General features: G+C 36.5%; 1 protein-coding gene across 1 annotated transcript in view; it reads left to right on the plus strand.

Moving 5' to 3' along the window:
- Positions 1–17,809, plus strand: part of LOC107660757 (phosphatidylinositol-4-phosphate 3-kinase, catalytic subunit type 2 beta) — a 45,212-nt gene that overhangs the window by 7,902 nt on the left and 19,501 nt on the right. The window contains exons 3-14 of the mRNA XM_016450174.1: positions 38–138; positions 362–522; positions 3,776–3,896; positions 5,476–5,587; positions 6,524–6,603; positions 6,711–6,774; positions 7,514–7,660; positions 8,003–8,036; positions 9,349–9,544; positions 11,907–12,029; positions 12,468–12,635; positions 13,335–13,446. Of these exons, the coding sequence (XP_016305660.1) occupies positions 38–138; positions 362–522; positions 3,776–3,896; positions 5,476–5,587; positions 6,524–6,603; positions 6,711–6,774; positions 7,514–7,660; positions 8,003–8,036; positions 9,349–9,544; positions 11,907–12,029; positions 12,468–12,635; positions 13,335–13,446 (1,419 nt within the window). The remainder of the gene's footprint in view (positions 1–37; positions 139–361; positions 523–3,775; positions 3,897–5,475; positions 5,588–6,523; positions 6,604–6,710; positions 6,775–7,513; positions 7,661–8,002; positions 8,037–9,348; positions 9,545–11,906; positions 12,030–12,467; positions 12,636–13,334; positions 13,447–17,809) is intronic.

Below are 17,809 nucleotides of genomic sequence, written 5' to 3' on the forward strand. Positions count from 1 at the left end.
TTACTAAAAAAAAAAAAAACTCTTTAAACCCATTTAGGTATCTCTGGGGTCCAGGCCAAATGGCTTTGGTTACGAGCTCTTTCAAGTTTCTGAAGAGAGGGATGAAGAAGTGGCGGCCTTCTGTCATATACTTGACTTGTGAGTTACTTAATTTAGTATTTCCATTCACAGCGTCTTGTCTTTTGTATGCACTTTAAAAAAAAAAATGAAAAAAATAAATAAATGGTGTAATATAATAATAATTAATTGTTTTTTATTTAAAAAATGCTATTTGTATGTAAAAATGTGTATAATAATTATATTTATTATTAAGACCATTCTTTCACATTTATTTATGCACATCCATTACTGTTTTCACCAGGCTACGATTGGTGTACCCATGCAGTGACTACTCCAAAAATGCAGGATTTGTTTGGAGTCCATGTGTGGCACAAGATGAACTTCAGCAGGGCCTGGGGGTCAGCATAAAGGTCACGGTTTACAGTGACCACTTCAGAGAACCACTCACATTCTCTTGTGATGGTAAGAACTGAAGAGCTTTCAGTTATTTATAATCTAACAATACAGATCATTTAAATATTCTATGTCAACTGTTGAGCTCGCTTATAATTGTGGAGTTGTATTTTTTTGTTCCACATCTTGAAACTTCTGAACGGGGCAACAGGATCTCATTGGAAAGACTGGAGAGGCTCTAGACCAGTGGTTCTCAACCTTTTTTTCCACCGGGCCGCACTATGGTCCAAGTGCAAGTCTCGCGGGTCACTGTCTGCCGCTGGCCACTTTGTCGTTACTTTAAATGCGTAACGTTAATTAGACTATGTGAGTACTGCTCATGTTTGAAAATAATATGAAAAACAAAATTATTTTACATAAAAACATTAGGCTATAGCTTATATTTATTTAGTACATTTTTAAATTAATGTAAAAACTAAAATGAATTGTAAAACTGAAAGTATTTTTTAAAATTGTGTTCAGCACGGTGGGCCGCATTTGCACTCGTGACGGGCCGCGGGTTGAGAACCACTGCTCTAGACCCTGAGTTCTCTTAATAGCATTACACTGAAAGGGCGTTCTGCCAGCCATCTGTTTTGTGTACTCAATTAAAAGAGGCAGCTTTTCATTCACCTGCCTTGGAGGAACACACACAAAAACCCCCTCATACACATGCACACACACACACACACACACATACACACACATGGACAGATATGGCCTCATGCTGTGAGATTAGAGAGAGGCCCGAGAAATATGTCTTGAACATGTTTTCACTCTCACTTATCCACTGCACTTGTTTTTCTTTTGTTTTTCCTGCTCTGGCATGATTTGCCTCTTTATCATAGCAGCCTGCCAGTGTATGATGAATGCAGACTGTGGTGCCATTCTCACATAGCTCTCTTTGACACATTTGTGTCACAAGCAGCTGTGAAATCTGCTAAATGTTAGTGAAAATGATGCAGGTCAACTCAAAATAGTTCACAGGGAATGGAAAAATAGTTGGGCCTGTATAGCACCGCTCTAGGTTTGGGTAGTGATATGTACGCTGTCTGCTCAGTCAGAAAGTTGATGAATGACAGTTAAATGAATATCTTTCATACTGTACATTATAATGTTGCGGTACCTGAATTCACTTCGATTTTTTTTTTTTAAATTTTCTAATTTATTTAAAGCTGCAGTCCATAACTTTTTTTGTGTTCAAAATTTATACAATAAGCGAGTACACCATGAATCCATTTTCCAAACCGTGTTTTTGGCTTGTCCTGAATCACTACGGTACCCCAATAATAAGTGTTTATATTCTGACTATTTTAGACTGGTTCGGGTAGGTACCGCTGCAGAGTAGCCCAGTACCTGTGTGATTCGTCATAGACATAAACAGAGAGAAGTAGCTCCGGCTACAATGTTCTTCCGCAAGACGCACGCAGTTCTGTTTAATAACCACTAGAGCGCCAAAAGTTATGGACTGCAGCTTTAATCAAAATAATTTAGAACAATAGTTGTATTATAAAAATAATATTACTAAAATAAAACGTATTATAAAATCACTTTATTATAAAAAAAATAATAATTATTGGCTTTGATTTTAAATTTTTGGGCAGAATTTTAATTTTGGTGCATCCCTAACTACACCCTTTGTTATGTTTTGTTTTGGTTTATTTTTGAAAATATTCACATATTCATAAAAAAACCTAGAAATATATTTACATATAAAAATTTAAATAAGTAATAAAATCTCAAAAAATCCTAAATTTATAGTAAAAATATAGTTTCTCACGTCATTGGTTGAGTCAACTTTGCTGTGTTAGAGTGTTCAAACAAACCAAGCAAAACTGCAGTTTTTTGGGTGGAAATCAGCTGACAAATGGCTTACTTATAATGGTCTCTGCATTTTAAACTGGAATTAAGTATTTTAAAATAAAAAAGAGTTACATCATCACCAGGAACAGTAAGAAATGGCTCAGCTCATTTTGTCAATTGAAATTGTGCGTTGCATTGCCCTCTCTGCTGTCTCAGATTGACATGAGTTTATCTGGGTCCATTCACAAAAAAAAAAAAAGCTTATCCTCAAGATTCATGTTCCAGCAGAGCTGCCCAATTCATTATTGAGGAACTACGGAGAAACTGAGGTGTGTGAGAAAGTGTGAGAGAGATGGGCGTTTTCTCCAAAATGTGCTCCCACTGTGACCGCAGTGCAGTACATCTGCCCAGTTAGGGTGTAATTTGTGGGACAGGGGGAAGGGTGGATTAACCTTTTTCTGATTCATCCCTACTTCTGCTCATTTTTATTTCACATCCTCCCAGTGAAGTGACGAACATTGCCGTGAACCATGGGAAAATTCCCATCTCCCTATATTCTTTGTCTCTTGTCCACCGAATGTATTCACAGCAGTAGGTGCTAATTTACTGTTATCGGGAGCATCTGGCAACGTGTCCATTTCCAGGAAGGGCTGCACAGACATGTCACTAATTGATAACCTCTTATTGATTTAGCTATAGCTAAACCAATACCTTTTGAGCCACTGGGCACTTCTTCTGTTTCTTTTCTTCTTCTCTGTTTGTGTGCTCACTGCCTATTGTTAGCATGTAATTAAACAAACATTTGTTTTGTGTTGTTTAGTAGTTTTTGGGGAAGTTAGTTTGAAACTGTAGTTTCTCAAGTTTCAAGCTACCCATGATGTAGAGTAGATAAACAGCCAAGCTAACCCTGTAAAAACATAGTTAGCTACTATACAAGTTATTAGCAAAAGTATCTAACTGCATTGAAACTATTTAAGAGATAACTATATAACATTTTTACAATCAGTAATGGATATTATGCACAAAAACAATGACTGTCTGGGTGACTGACTGTATTACAATAGAACAGATGAATTTAAAACCAAATACAAATAATAAAACTAGATAATATCCTATGTTTATAAAACTGGGTTTTAAAAAAAATAATCAACATCATTTAATAATGAATCGGTGAATATGAGTAAGAAATGTTTCTTGAGCACCAAATCAGCGTATTAGAATGACCTCTGAAGGATCATGTGACACTGAAAAATGTTATTGTCTCAGTTGTCTTAGTTGTAAGTTATTGTCTTAGTTGTAAATGTGACAATAAAAAAGTTAACGCATCATTTTATCACCTTTGTGTTGGAAAAAGCAGCATGTTACTGTAAAAGCTGCACTGTACTACTGAAAAATGTGGTTAGTTGGTTATTTCTCATCATGTAAGTAAAGTTACATAATGTTGTTTTTATATATTTATATTGTTGTCCTCTTCCCTCAGGATCTTCAACTATAGACCTGCTAATTTATCAGACTCTCTGCTACACCCATGATGACCTGGATATGATTGACGTGGACGACTACCTGCTTAAAATCTGCGGCCAGGCAGAGTTCCTCAAAAAGTAAGAACTAAGGCATCACCAAAAGTGACTTGACTGAAGCTCACTTTTTGATGCTTTGTTTTTTGTTTGCATAGAACATGACTTACAGAATAGAAATTGATTTACATTAAAAGCTACATAATTAGCCTTTATCTTTATTCTGCCAATTGACCTTACATAAAAAGGGCTTTTAGCAGCCTTCTACTTACTCTAATCTTGTACTCACTCTGAGCTTTTTCTAGGCTAAATCAACCTTCTCCACAGAAACATGATTAGCCTGATGTTCATATGTGGCAGTGGTTCATAATCCAGGCTGCTTCTTGTGAAATACTTGATGTTGACAACAGGATTTTGGGATTTTTATTTTTTGGACATCTGCATTTGTCTTTTTAGGGGCTTCGTGTCCACCTCAAATTGGGAGGTGTCAAACTCACTCAAATCACTCACGATTTGAGTGAGTGGTTGGATAAAGTGTTATGGCCAAAAACAGCCCCCCGCTGCTTGCCAGTGTGCAGAATGTTGCTAAAAAGGTCCCATCCAATAGCATAATGAACTACATGTTACAAGGACGTATTGTAATTGCAATTGACATTGTAAGGCCGCTTGAGTTGTGGGTGGAAATGTGGTTATTCCAAGCTGAACGAAGATCTGCGGTTTGTGGTCTGAATAGCTCCTCATCATGTAACTGTGGCCCTTTAATTGTGGTTGCATAAAAACAAGCTGTGCTTATGTCTGTGGATTGCTTTAACCACATTGGGTTTCCCCATGACACGACCACCATTTTGAGGCAGGCTTGACTACTAATCACTCATATGTGTGCTCGTCCTGTTTTTCTTTTCTTTTTTAAGGCCACTTGACATTTCTGTTGATACGGTTGATTTCTGTTAAAGGGCAAAACAGACAGAGCTGAGGCTGAGTTTATCTGTGGGACAAGAACCGCAGGTGTTATTCTGTTGAATGTGTGTGTTGGTTGTTTTTGCTGTGGGTGCAGCTGTGTGGTAGGAAGTGTGTCTTTTCCTGATAATCGTGTGCTTGTGCAGAGCCGTGAAAAGGAGGGACATTGTGTGTATGACTGTAAAATACATAAGCATCAGTTTCAGAACAATAACGTTCTTCACTGATAGAGGCCTTTTTTGGGTGCTGCGACAATGAAACAATAAACCACAATGCCACAGTTTTCTCTGAAGGGCTGAAACAATGGCTGAAATCTCTACAGTGATGTGAACATTGAGTACCTTAGGCTTATTTAGGCTGATTAAGTTTACATTTTCTTTATGTATGCAGGATAATTTACATTTTAAGTTTGTGAATTTGTATATGTCTGTGTGTAACAATGGCTAGTTTATTGTCCCTGTTATATATGTTATATAATATATATATATATATATATATAAATCATCTGCAATTGGAAACGACTTTCCTTCATCTCTAAGTTTGCATATGTTACAGCATCCTTGCTGAATGAAAGTATTTATTTCATTGAAAAAAAAAAAAAAAAACTTACTGACCCCAAACTTTTGAATGGTAGTATATATGTATATAAATAATTTATGGACCAGTATATCTCAAGTTTGCTTTTGCCTCTTGTATTTCTGCTAAGCACTCAGACTCTGGTGAGCTTTGAGTACATCCAGCAGTGTCTGAAGTTTGACTGGGACATTCGACTCATGCTTACCAAACGGAGTTCTGTCAACATGGAGCTGGGCCGAACGGTAAGACCAAATCTGACAGCAGATGGATTAGTGACCCAACAACATGTTTTCCTCTTATTGAACAGTTGAAACTCCAGGAAACATCTGTAGGAAACATGTTTTAGACTTCTGAACACCAACACTTAATACTTAATACCGGAAGGTCAGTACAAGTACCTTGAGTTACAGGTTTGTATAAGTGAAATTATTATGAGCCCTATTGAATGCTAGTCATTTAAAAAAAAATGCAGTTCACATTGCACTAGGCATGCAGTTCCTCAAGCTCATTTGGAAATGTCAAAAACCTTTCATGTTTAATCTAGCATCTGTGATAGCTTCATTTAGATTACAATATATGTCATATGTCTGGAATGTGACCTTACACTTAGATGTTGCACACTCTTAAAAATAAAGGTATCAGGTTTTCGCAGCAATTACATAGGAGAACTGTTTCCTTTATGAGAAGACACTTTTTATGTTCTAAAGGACCTTTTGTGCATTGAGAAGTTCCATGGATGTTAAAGGAATAGTCCACCCAAAAATGAAAATTGTCATTTACTCACCCTTACGGCATTCCAAACCTGTGTGACTTTGTTCTGTGGAAAATAATGCAAGATATTTTGAAGAATGCTGGTAACCAAAGGGTTTTGGTCTCATTGACATCCATAGTATGAATAAAAATGACTGTGGAAGTCAGTAGGACCCGTAGCTATTTGTTTACCAACAGTTTGGTCTTCAAAATATCATCTTTCACAGAAGAAGGAAGTGCATACATGTTTGGAATGACATCGCATTATTTTTTGGGTGAACTGTGCTTTAGAGTTTCTTAATGGAATCATAGACTCCAACAGGGAACCAACCATTTGAGAACTTTTCAGTGTAGATGCTAAAGGTGTTTTAATTTTTAAATGTTAACATTGTGGTGATGATGATGTTGTTGCTGTTGTTGTTAAACAGACAGAGGATGATGATACTCCATCCACCATGAACCACAGTATTCTACTGCAAGAGAGGCCAATCAAACAGACTGTGACCAGGTGAGAGCGATGAAGAGGAGGTCAGAGAGTTTAGGCTGTAATATGTTAGAGAGGTTTTAATATATCCACAGTGTTTGACAATTCTTACTCTTTTGTTTGTGTGACAGGGAGGCACTGACTCTTCTCCTGGATACCTTTCACAATGAGGCTGAGTCTTTCCTTTTATCGGAGGTAAACTTGTTACAAACATTGTTTATCTGAAAATTGTTTGAAATGTGTTAAACTACAAATCAAGGTTATTATAGTTAACTAAAATGAAAAAAAAAAAAGTAATAATAACTTAAACGAAACCAAAAATAATAATAATAACTTAAACTACTTTGGTTTCAGGTAATTGCCAAAGCAACATTTCTCGTTTTCATTTAGTTTAACTTCTACAAATTACTAAAATAGAAATAAATATTAATTAAAATTATATAAACATAAACTAATAAATGACAAACACAAAATTACTAAAACTTTAAACGTAATTAAATTGAAAACAAAAAAATACTAATTCAAAATACTAATAAAAACTATAATAGTATATCAGATATACTAAAATAACACTGAAACAAATTGCAAAAATATTTGCAAACAAGTTTCCTGACCACTCCCCCTGTCTGCCATTGGTCAGAAATTAGATAGCCACGCCCCCACGCTCATGACATTGAGTCATTGTTGCTGGTCAGGATAATTAACAACGTTTTGATAGTAATTAAAATGTTTACACTTTTTATTTTCAGAAAATTAATCTTTGAATGATTTGTTTGTGATGTCTCTGCATATTAAGCTAGGTTAGCATCGAAGTATTTTAATGTAAAAAAAATGACCAGTTAAACAAATGCTCAGTATGGTTGTTGAAAATGCCTTTTATCTTTTTTTTTTGTTTCAGTATTTTTTTTTCCTCAATGTCTTTTGTCACTTGCAGGTTGAGTTGCCGTTGCATGTGGAGCGGTTAGTGCAGTCTGTGAAGGCTTTGTGTACTTCTCTAGCAGCTGTTGAAACACCTGACATCACTGCTGCCCTAAACCAGCTGCCAGCTTGCCCCTGCAGACTACAGCCTAAAGTGCAAAAGGTAGTACCTTTGAACACTTTCTTAGTCACAAACATTACATGGGAAATGTTTTAGAAATCTGATAATCATATGTACATATTGCTGTGTTGACTACTTTTCGTGTGAGCACAAACGCAGTGCTGCAAACCTGCAGCTTTGGCTGCTTCTAGTTCCTCAAATGAGTAACAGACAATTCTCTGCTTTGCTTAAAGGGGTCCTATTATGCTCTTTTACAAAGTCTTGATTTTGTTTTGGAACCTTATAAATATATGCTAGAAACACCCATGGATGAATTTTTTATTTTTTACTAGTTTCATTTTCACTTTTTAACTTATGTGTGTGTGCTTCTGTTTTCATTTATAGGATGTCAGTGTCTTGGTGAAGAGAGAAAACAGAGGTACGGTGCTTCTGGTCATACTGCTCTCTTTGACTTTTGTGTCAAACTGAAGCATACACTACCAGTGAAACATTTAGCCTTTATAAACCTAATCTTTATATATTATAATGCTTTTGGTCACTACATAATTCTCAAAACTTGTAACTTCCATTCACATAAATTCTTATGAATTCCATTTATTTCATAGTTTTGATGACTTCCAGGTTTTTTTCTGAAGTTTACATTTGTTTTATTTTTAATTTATCAGTTTTGTAGTTAAGTCTTAAAGTCCATGAGGGTTGTTTTGCATATAAATGCAATTTCTTATGTTCAGTTTTAGAGAATGTTTTACCATGCCTTTATTTTGCTACTTTACAAATGCCCTTTATAAATATATTTGATTGTTCCACCCTTGTTCGAGACTCAAACTTAATGTTAAATTATGAAAATCCATCTCAAACATACAACATTTTAAAACTATCTAGTTAAAGATGCAAGTCAGTCAACTCAAGTGTGTTCAAACTTAACGGGGACATCGGATGCAAAATTCACTTTTACATGGTGTTTGCATATAAAAGTGTCTTCGCAGTGTGTGGACACAACCACCCTACAATGATAAAAATCCATTCACTCCTTCTTTTTAATCCCTAAAAAACCTAAACAGTCTCAATTATCAAGCCGTTTTGATTTTCTGAGCAGTATGACGTCATACTGCTTAGGCCCCGCCCACGACCACTGTATTACGACCACAATATTAGCATATTTCCGCCCTCAGCCAGTTGTACGCTGTCTGCCATTTTCTCTGCACTCAAGCAGCTGTAGCTCGTAAGCAATGTAGGTGTTTTGTAGTTGGATGTAAAAAAAACGCTGACGCGAAGCTCAAGTTTGCGGTGTGAAACGGGCGAACAGTCTTCATTTTCTCCCGACAACTTGAGGAAAATGGGCATCCGATGTCCTCTTAACTGGAAGTGTTTGACTCTTCCTGGGGTAAGACGGTTGAGGATGTGTTCAAGTGTGTCTTGTTTGTTGGAAAATTGTTTATGTAGCATCCTGCTACGAGGAAGTCTGTGATCTCAGATAGGCATAAACAGGAAGGATGCAGCCTTGTGCAGGACACGTGCAACTTTTAATGTCCTTCTGTTCAGCTTTAACGTGAATTCGTACTGCTGCTCCATTCCGCATTCTGTGAACATAAAATGCGTAAGAAATGAAAAAGCTTCATGTAAGGGATAATGTACAGTCAGAATCTAGTATTCCAGAGAGTGGTAATTGATAATTCTTGGCATCAGAATTTGTATGTAAACAACAGAACCATTTTTTTTTCTCCTTTCAGTGGCAATTGTGGAGAAGTTGACTGCAGCCATCTTGGATCTAGTGGAGTTGTATTGCAGCACTTTCAATGCTAATTTCCACACTATGCCACAAAGCAGCAGATCCACAGCCCCCATACAGGAAGCTGGCATGGTCACCAATGTGCTTTCCTTCAGCATTTACGCGGCTCATCGCATCCCTATCACATGGGCTGCCAGGTAGCGCTATCTTTCTTGTTTTGGTATCATCACCCTGTGAAATCAAGCATTCATTATGGGGGGGTTTATTTAGTTTTTTTTTTTTTTAAAGAAATTAATGCTTTCTGTTCAGCAAGGGTGTGATCAAAAGTGACAGACATAATTATTCAAAATATTTCAAATAAATTCTGTTCATTTGAACTTTGTTCATCAAAGAGTCCTGGAAGAAAAAAAAATCCTGCAGTAATGGCTGCTGGAAACTGGAAAATGTACAATTACATTTTAAAATATATTAAAATTAGTTATTTTAAATGAATAATATTTCATAATATTCAGACTTTCAAAAAACATTTTGATGACCCCCAAACTTTTGAACAGTAGTGTATACCATAACACTTCATTGTTTGTTGTCAGCTGTGCACTGCTCATGTAGCAGAAAGTAATGTGGGTGTTGCTAAAAAAAAATAAAAGAATAAATAAAAGGAACATGGAAGAATATTTCTCCAACTCATTGTCTACTGTCAATCTTCATAAAATTGCTGTCGTAGAAAAAAATATGAAAAGTGGGTTGTTTTGACGGTTTGAACAAGTTCAGATTTGCAATAGTAAGCGTTATCGATTGTTTTGCAAACAGATTAGAGATCCTGAATGACAGGTTTTTAACAAGACTTTCCATGATATCATATTACATGCTGTGATTACTGCGAATCAAAAACGAAAGTAGAAAAATATTCAAAAAATAAATGCAGCTAACGCAGATTCAGAATGTGCCTCTTTCAGCAAAATATGGATTACTCAGAAGAATAATTCTTGCTTTTGCTTAGTTTCACTATTGGGTTTAGTAGCACTTTTTTGTGTTTGTACAGGAAGTGCTTCTTTCCCAGCAGATAGCGTACCAGACTGTAGGCTCTCCATCTGTTGATCACATTCATGAACTCATTTGTGGTCTTAAATCACTTTACTGTCGCTCAGAATAAGAAAATCTAAATATCTTCATGTACCTGTAGATCAAAAACCTGATTGTTGCAGTATTAGATAGAATTCTGAGGACTGTGGAAATGACACCACAGGAAAACTTGACTATTGTGGAAGAAGAGACGCAGCTGTATACCGTCTGTCCACATTGCTGATCCCCTTCGGTAATCCAACAGGATTATTTGGCGTTACGGTGTACAGAGAGGACTCTTGAGAATGGCATTCCCTCTTTTTTTCACTCCTCTTCACCCTCTGTCCTAAGCCAGAACTGCGGCAACTGCTCCCACCAGCATGGAGACAGATGCTGGCCAACCCTAAATGTCAGTACACCTCGCCCAATCGTTCAGTGACAAAATAATACAGCCCCTTCCCCTCCCCCACACAGCACAGGAATGGTCTCTCCCGCCCATTGCCCTGGACTAGTGCTCTTTGTCTCCCTCTGAAACTGATGCTGACTGTGGAACGAGCCATCACAAAGAAGCATACATGGGAACTCAGCATAACCTTTGACCTCTGGAGCCAGGCGGAGGGCAGGCTGGGCACCTGTGCAGTGATGACGGAGGGCTGACATTCTCTTGCCTCCCATCTGCTTTAGGCAATTAGAGTCAATCAGATGGGCTGATCTAGAATCAGCTTCCTTTTCCCTTTTCAAACCTAACAGCTCAAATCTGATTTCAGATTAGTGTGAAAAGGCAATTTCAAACATTATTTATAATGAAGATGGCTAAATGATTTTTAGGAGACCATAACCATGGTGTTTATTCCTCTGCTGTGTTTTTGTGGATCCTCAGATCAGTATTAGGATTTTGTGACATTAGTATTTCAATCATGTATTTTTCTTTCCTCTCTGGTGTTCCATTTAGCTAAGGAATGTTTTTCCTTCTATTTAAATTGGCTTTGAGAGTTCATTTCCCATTAAATTGAAGTTGAATGATGTGGGAGAAGATCGGATAATGTTGGGATTAGGAGAGGGAAGTTGGGAAAAGTTGGCAGGGTAAGCCAGTAAATTAGCTAATGAACCCAAATATAAAAGCATGCCTGTGTTTAGTAAAGACTTGATTTCTAAAACACTATGTTCTGCAAGACCCCCATATTCTCGATTTTGTTTATTGCAAGATGATGGTTTTACTTATTGTTTAATAAGATCTTACCAAAAAAGGGTTTAGAATTTTTATCGTGTGCATCTTAAACATCTTTTCCGTATTTAATTTTATTGGTTATATTTTATTTTATCAGGTAGGTTAGCAGCAGCTTCCTGGAAGGGAAAGTTTTCAGTGATTTTAATGTACCAAATATCTTGGCTTCTGTTAGATGTAACTTTACTGTAACTGTAAACTGTTGCCATTTGCTGATCTCACCTTCTTTGTCTCTGTCTTTCTCTCTCTCTCTTTCACAAACCCATCCACAGCTATGAAAATTTCTTCCTGTCCTGTTCTCTTACCCATGGCGGAGTGGAGCTTTGTGCTCCCCAGCACACCAGTAAACAGTCGGTCAGCAAATATCTCTTCCACCTGGTGGTGTGGGACCAGAGGTGAGCCTGACACAATCCACACATGCTACACAGTCCCATAAATACTATCTCTTTGAGGCTTGTCGAAAACAGTGGGCCTAATGTTTGAACAGGTAGATCTAGGTTTGTTTACCAAGTATTTCAGACGTCATATTTGAAAATAGTTCATCCAGCTTAGCTTCCTGTGGCTGTTTTTGTACTCTGCCGCCTTGTTTTGTTTTGGTATTGTTCAGGGGTATTTTAGTGGACAGTTGTCACTTTTTTTTTTTTTTTAATCCTCCATCCTGGTGAATATTTTTAGGCTCATGTATGTAGGTGGGAGTATATGCTATTATAACTCCAAGTGTAGGTGTTTAAAAATAAAATGTTGCATTTGTTCTTAGTTTTGTGAACAAACTGTAAGAATTATACTAGTTGAGTATTATACTAATTTTTAATTTTGTCTTTTTCAAAATATAGAGTTTGCTTCCCCATCCAGATCAACCAGTTGCCAAGGGAGTCACAGTTGACAGTGACACTATATGCCACCCCTCTACCGCCCCCTGGAGGTGCGGAGGAGAAGAGCAAGCAGAAACGAAGCATTGAGGCTTTGGGTTGGGTCACCATGCCCTTATTCAACTTTAGACAGTAAGCGTGGATATGTTTTTATTTATTTATTTATTTTTTAATTGCTGGCAGATGTTCACATTCTGTGCATTTGTCATTAATGATAATGGCTTAAGTGCATATTATACTGGAGGGCATGAAAACAGGCTCTTTAAGCACTAGAGTTCTGCTGATACTCACCTCCTACAGCAAAACAGTTGTGTGATGAGAACAGGCTGACTTCTGCAAGTCTAGTGCAGCCTACAGACACCACAAACACTCAAACAAGTGTGCACCAGTTCCTGAGCAGAAGTGAAACATTGAAAAACCGATTGCTGTATCTAAAGCTGTGTAAATACAGAAGTAAAAGGAATTTGAAGACACATTGAACAAACATTTCATGGTCAAATGCACATCCAAGTCCAGCTATATAAATAAAAGTAATACTTGAAACATTTTGTCCTTTCGACTTCCAATTTCATGGAAATTTGGCTGAGATTAAAGGCTGAGATTACATAAGTTATTGATTTTGTAAAATTCTTAGGAAGACATTGTTAGCTTTAGGATTTTTTTTTTTTTTTTTTTTACAGGATCCATAAAACATTACTAGCAAAAATATTTACCTTTGCTTGTAAGATAAACACATAAATGTACTTAGTAGGTTAAGTATATAATTGTCCGTATTCTGCATCCATAAGCGGATGTTAGGTGTTTTCTGACCCTGTTTTCCCTCTTCCTTAGTGTTCTAACGTGTGGGAGGAAGCTGCTGGGTCTTTGGCCTTCAACCCCCGGCAGTGGAAACGCTCGTTCCAGTATGCCCAACTTCAGCCAGCCAGACAGTGTCATCCTTCAGGTTTGGCCTTTTGCTCAATCCAAATTATAATCATGTCGTAAACTGTTTCCTGCTTGCCCTACTTTATAATCTATTACAGTTAACTCTCACTCACATTCTCTGTAAAGTCACATTTACTCACAACACACTCTTCTTCCATACACTCATTTTTCTCCATCTCCTCCTATATTGTGGTTGATCTGTCTTTTATCCAGGAGGCTGCAGTGTGCCAAAGAGGCTCTTATCAGGCCTTGAGGATGAGCCTTCCTGTTTAAAACAAACCCACCATCTCACGTTCATCTCTCTTTTTTTTCAAGGTCATTTGTGCATACTCACCCAATAAAGATAGCTATTGAGAACATATGCATAGATAATAGGTTTAAGGTGTTTAAGCAGTATATTTTTGAAGGCATGTCTGGTTAGATTATATGTAAAGGAGTATAATGGAGGTGTATTCCGTGCTTGGCTCATAACTTCAGCAGTAATGGGGTCGGGCCAGCGTGCTAGTGGAAATGTAGGAAGGAACTGTCCCGCTACTTGCAAAGTGTCCTAAAAGTAGGTCAGATAGCTCTGCAGAGAGAGAGAGAGAAAGATGAATACAGAATTTTCACTTTTATATGCATCTAAACAACCCCAGGCAAAGTAAGCACAGGAAATAGTTTGATAACGCAAAAATAAATATTTTATTCAGATTTTGTTGCAAAAGGACATTAGCTCCTATGTATATGTTATCACAGTTAATAACTAGTAACATAGTACTTCTTATTTTGAATCACACATGATCAAACCATCTGTATGATTCAGTGATTGAGTGAGTCATTAGGTCAATTAAATGAAATAACTCAATAGTGAAATAACTCAATCTTGATTTGTTCACTGATGTGAGGTGTTTTTTTGTGTGTGTGACAAATTCATTAAAAAGAGCCTTTTGTTCTAAAAGGGGGTCTGGGGTCAGAAAAGAAGTCTCATACTCACGAAGGCTGCATTTATTTTTTTCAAAAATACTGTAAAAATAATCAATATTACAATTTAAACAGCTGTTTTCTATTTTAATATATTTGAAAATGTCATTTATTCTTGTGATGGCAAAGCTGAATTTTCAGCATCATTACTACAGTCTTCAGTGTCACATGATCCTTTAGAAATCATTCCAATATGCTGATTTGCTGCTGAAGTAACATTTCTTCTTATCAATGCTAAAAACAGTTGTGCTGCTTAATATTTTTTGATGAATAAAAAGCATGTATTTGAAATAAAAATATTTGTAGCATTATAAATGTCTTTACAGTAACTTCTGATCATTTTAATGCATCCTTGTTGAATAACAGTATTAATTTCTTAAAAATCTTACTGACCCCAAACGTTTGAACAGTGATGTAGCAAGATAAATTCTTTAAACATGGCTGTAGATTAAGTAGCAGTGCAGGAAACGCTCTATTAAAAACGCACACATACTCAGACGATCATCACAAACACCTGAGATGTCACCCCAGATCTTCTTGTGCACATTGAGTCACCATTTCCTCCAGATGCAGTAACATCCTCTTAACACATTCATACGTGACATTTCACCGCCACTCTCTGAAAACAGCACTCCCCGCTGGTATTGTTCTGAATCTTACGGTAAATCACATGTGTGCATGGTTTTCTCTTCACTTGGATGGGCCTCTGTGAAGTTCCCACCCTCTGTACAGGCCTCCTACTATACAATCCCCGTTCTTCTTTCTGCCATCTCTGTGTGCCAAACCAGCCCATAATAGTGCCAATGGGGCTCTTTTGTGCCCGAATGGCATGGCTTTGTCTAAGGGCAGTGGGCTGTGCAGTTTAAACTGGGAGCGAAGCCTGGTCCTGTGCCTATTCAGTAGGTTCTGCCCCTCATTTAGGTGCCGGGGTTATTCAGGTTATTCAGTGTGAGGTGGCATATTTCCCTCAGTCAGTGCCTGCAATCTGCCCATTAAGCCAAGATGCATCTGGGTCTAATGACACATCTGGGGCTCGTTAAAACCACCTAACGTGCGCTTGCTCCCTTTAGCTTCTCCATTGCTGCTTTTCTCGCTCTCACTTTCTCTGACCCCATTTTTCACATTCTTTTACTTTTTTCTTTTCAATTCAGTTTTTTTGCCGAACCAAGTCCTACTTTATCAATTGACCATTCATTATCGCAAGCTACTGATGGAGTTTAGAAATGAACATAAAGAAAACTGCAATGCATATTAATTCAAAGACAGTATAAGGGGCAGATGATTACCACTTGCGGTAATATTAAAAGGGGGAATTATTAATATCTATTAGTATTATCTGTTAAAATTATTATTAATTGTTAATATTATGTTATAATTGGAAGTTTGTAATTTTTAGGTGTCTAGGTTTTGTCTTGGTAACACTTTACAGTAAGGTGTCATGTTAACATTAGTTAATGTATTAACTAACATGAACAATGAACAATTCATTTGTTACAGTATTTGTTAATCTTTGTTAACGTTAGGCAATAAAATATAGTTGTGCATAGGTTAGTTCACAGTTCATTAATGTTAAACAACTTTTGATTTTAATAATGCACTAGTAAATGCTGAAATTAATATTAACTAAGATTAATAAATGCTGTAGAAGTATTGTTCGTTCTTAGTTCTTGTTAAAGTAGTTAACTATTTTTAACTAATGAAACCTAATTGTAAAGTGTTACCGTTGTTTTTTTATTGTAACAGAAATAATCATATATATATATATATATATATATATATATATGTATGTATGTATGTATAAACAGTCAGTTTATTGTTGTACATATTTATTTTTAGTGTTTCTAGGATATTTAAGATTGTTAAAAGTAATAATTCGTTAAAAAAAAAAGTTTTTGGCACCCTGGTTGAGAACCGTAGTTTTAGATAAAATAGTATAAAATGTTAATATCGGCCATAATTTATTATTTATTTTTTATTCAAGCTAAAATAATGATACCATCAGATTTTATTGCTAAGTTGAAATATATTATTGAAGCATAATGTTGACAAGCTGTTTTGGAAATTTTGCTCTTCCCTCATTCTAGTAGATGGGATTTGTATTTGTATGCATGTAGATTTACAGTAGTCAGGTTGGATGGCTTATTTAAGTTTTCACAAACAAAAAAGGACACTTCTATCCCCACAACCTCACTTTAATTCATGAACTATTTAATGCATTGTCTGCTCCAAATAAGTTTCATTAGGAATTTGCTGCCCAGGGGTGTAACCAAGATGGCCGCCGATTGAACCGACTTGCTTTATGGGGGGACATTTGGTGTGAAGGTCATGAAATGGACGAGGGACTTCTGTGCTCATTATTCTAGTGTGTTCTGCTCTGCTAATGGATGAAGTGTGATGCTGAGAGGCATATGGCAATAAAGACTTGACTGATTTCAAGCCTGGCTGACAGAAGTGTGAAAACAGACCCAGAAGTCCCTATCATGAGCTTTCTCTTAAAGCTTTTTTCATTGTTCAATATAAAGTTTATAGTTTTATCAATATACTTTTCTTGATTTCAAACTTGTTTTTGTCACTGGGTGCATGTGGTTGTAGTTTCAGTTTGTCTTTGGCTGATTGTATATTGGATCTCTGCTGTTAACATTTTGTTAGTGGTATTTAAAGGAATAGTTCACCCAAAAATTGGAAATGACCCCATGATTTACTCACCCTCAAGGCATCCTAGGTGTATATGACTTTCTTCCTTCAGACGAATCCAATCGGAGTTATATTAAAAAATGTCCTGGTTCTTCCAAGCTTTATAATGGCAGTGAATGGGTGTTATTTTTCAATAGTCCAAAAGAAGTCCAATAAAGTGCATTCATCCATCATAAAAAGTGATGACTAACTGTCGTATGCGCGTTCATGAGAGAGTCACGTTCCAGCGGATGATGTAGGACGTAGCGTAAGCTCCGGTGAGAATATGGAGATACCTCGTGTTGAAGTTTATAAAATGATACCTTAAACTTTGTTTTTAATTTAATTTAATTTAGTTTTAATTTAATTTTAATTTTTTTTAAATTTTAGTTTTTAAACTTAACTAAACTAAGTTTTTTCAAAACAAACAGCAGCATTTTATGTAAATTTTTTTCAGATTTTGCCACAATTGACACAAAAACACGAAATGCTCTCGTTGTGTCATGGCAACTTCATGAGGTCAATATGTGACTGTGACATGTGATTGACTCGAACTCATTGAGGTTTGAAGTGGGACATTTCAACTCTTCAACTTCTGACCTCGTCTGGAACACGACATTACGCTACGCCTACGTCATCTGCCAGAACGGCGTTCTATTGTGAACACATACGACAGTTAGTGGAAGCTAGAGATTACCGTTTATAAAGTTTTAAATATGGATATTTTTCTTTAAAAATCGATTCACTCC

Source organism: Sinocyclocheilus anshuiensis, unplaced genomic scaffold, assembly GCF_001515605.1.
Source record: "Sinocyclocheilus anshuiensis isolate Anshui unplaced genomic scaffold, SAMN03320099.WGS_v1.1 scaffold2357, whole genome shotgun sequence".
NCBI lineage: Eukaryota > Metazoa > Chordata > Actinopteri > Cypriniformes > Cyprinidae > Sinocyclocheilus > Sinocyclocheilus anshuiensis.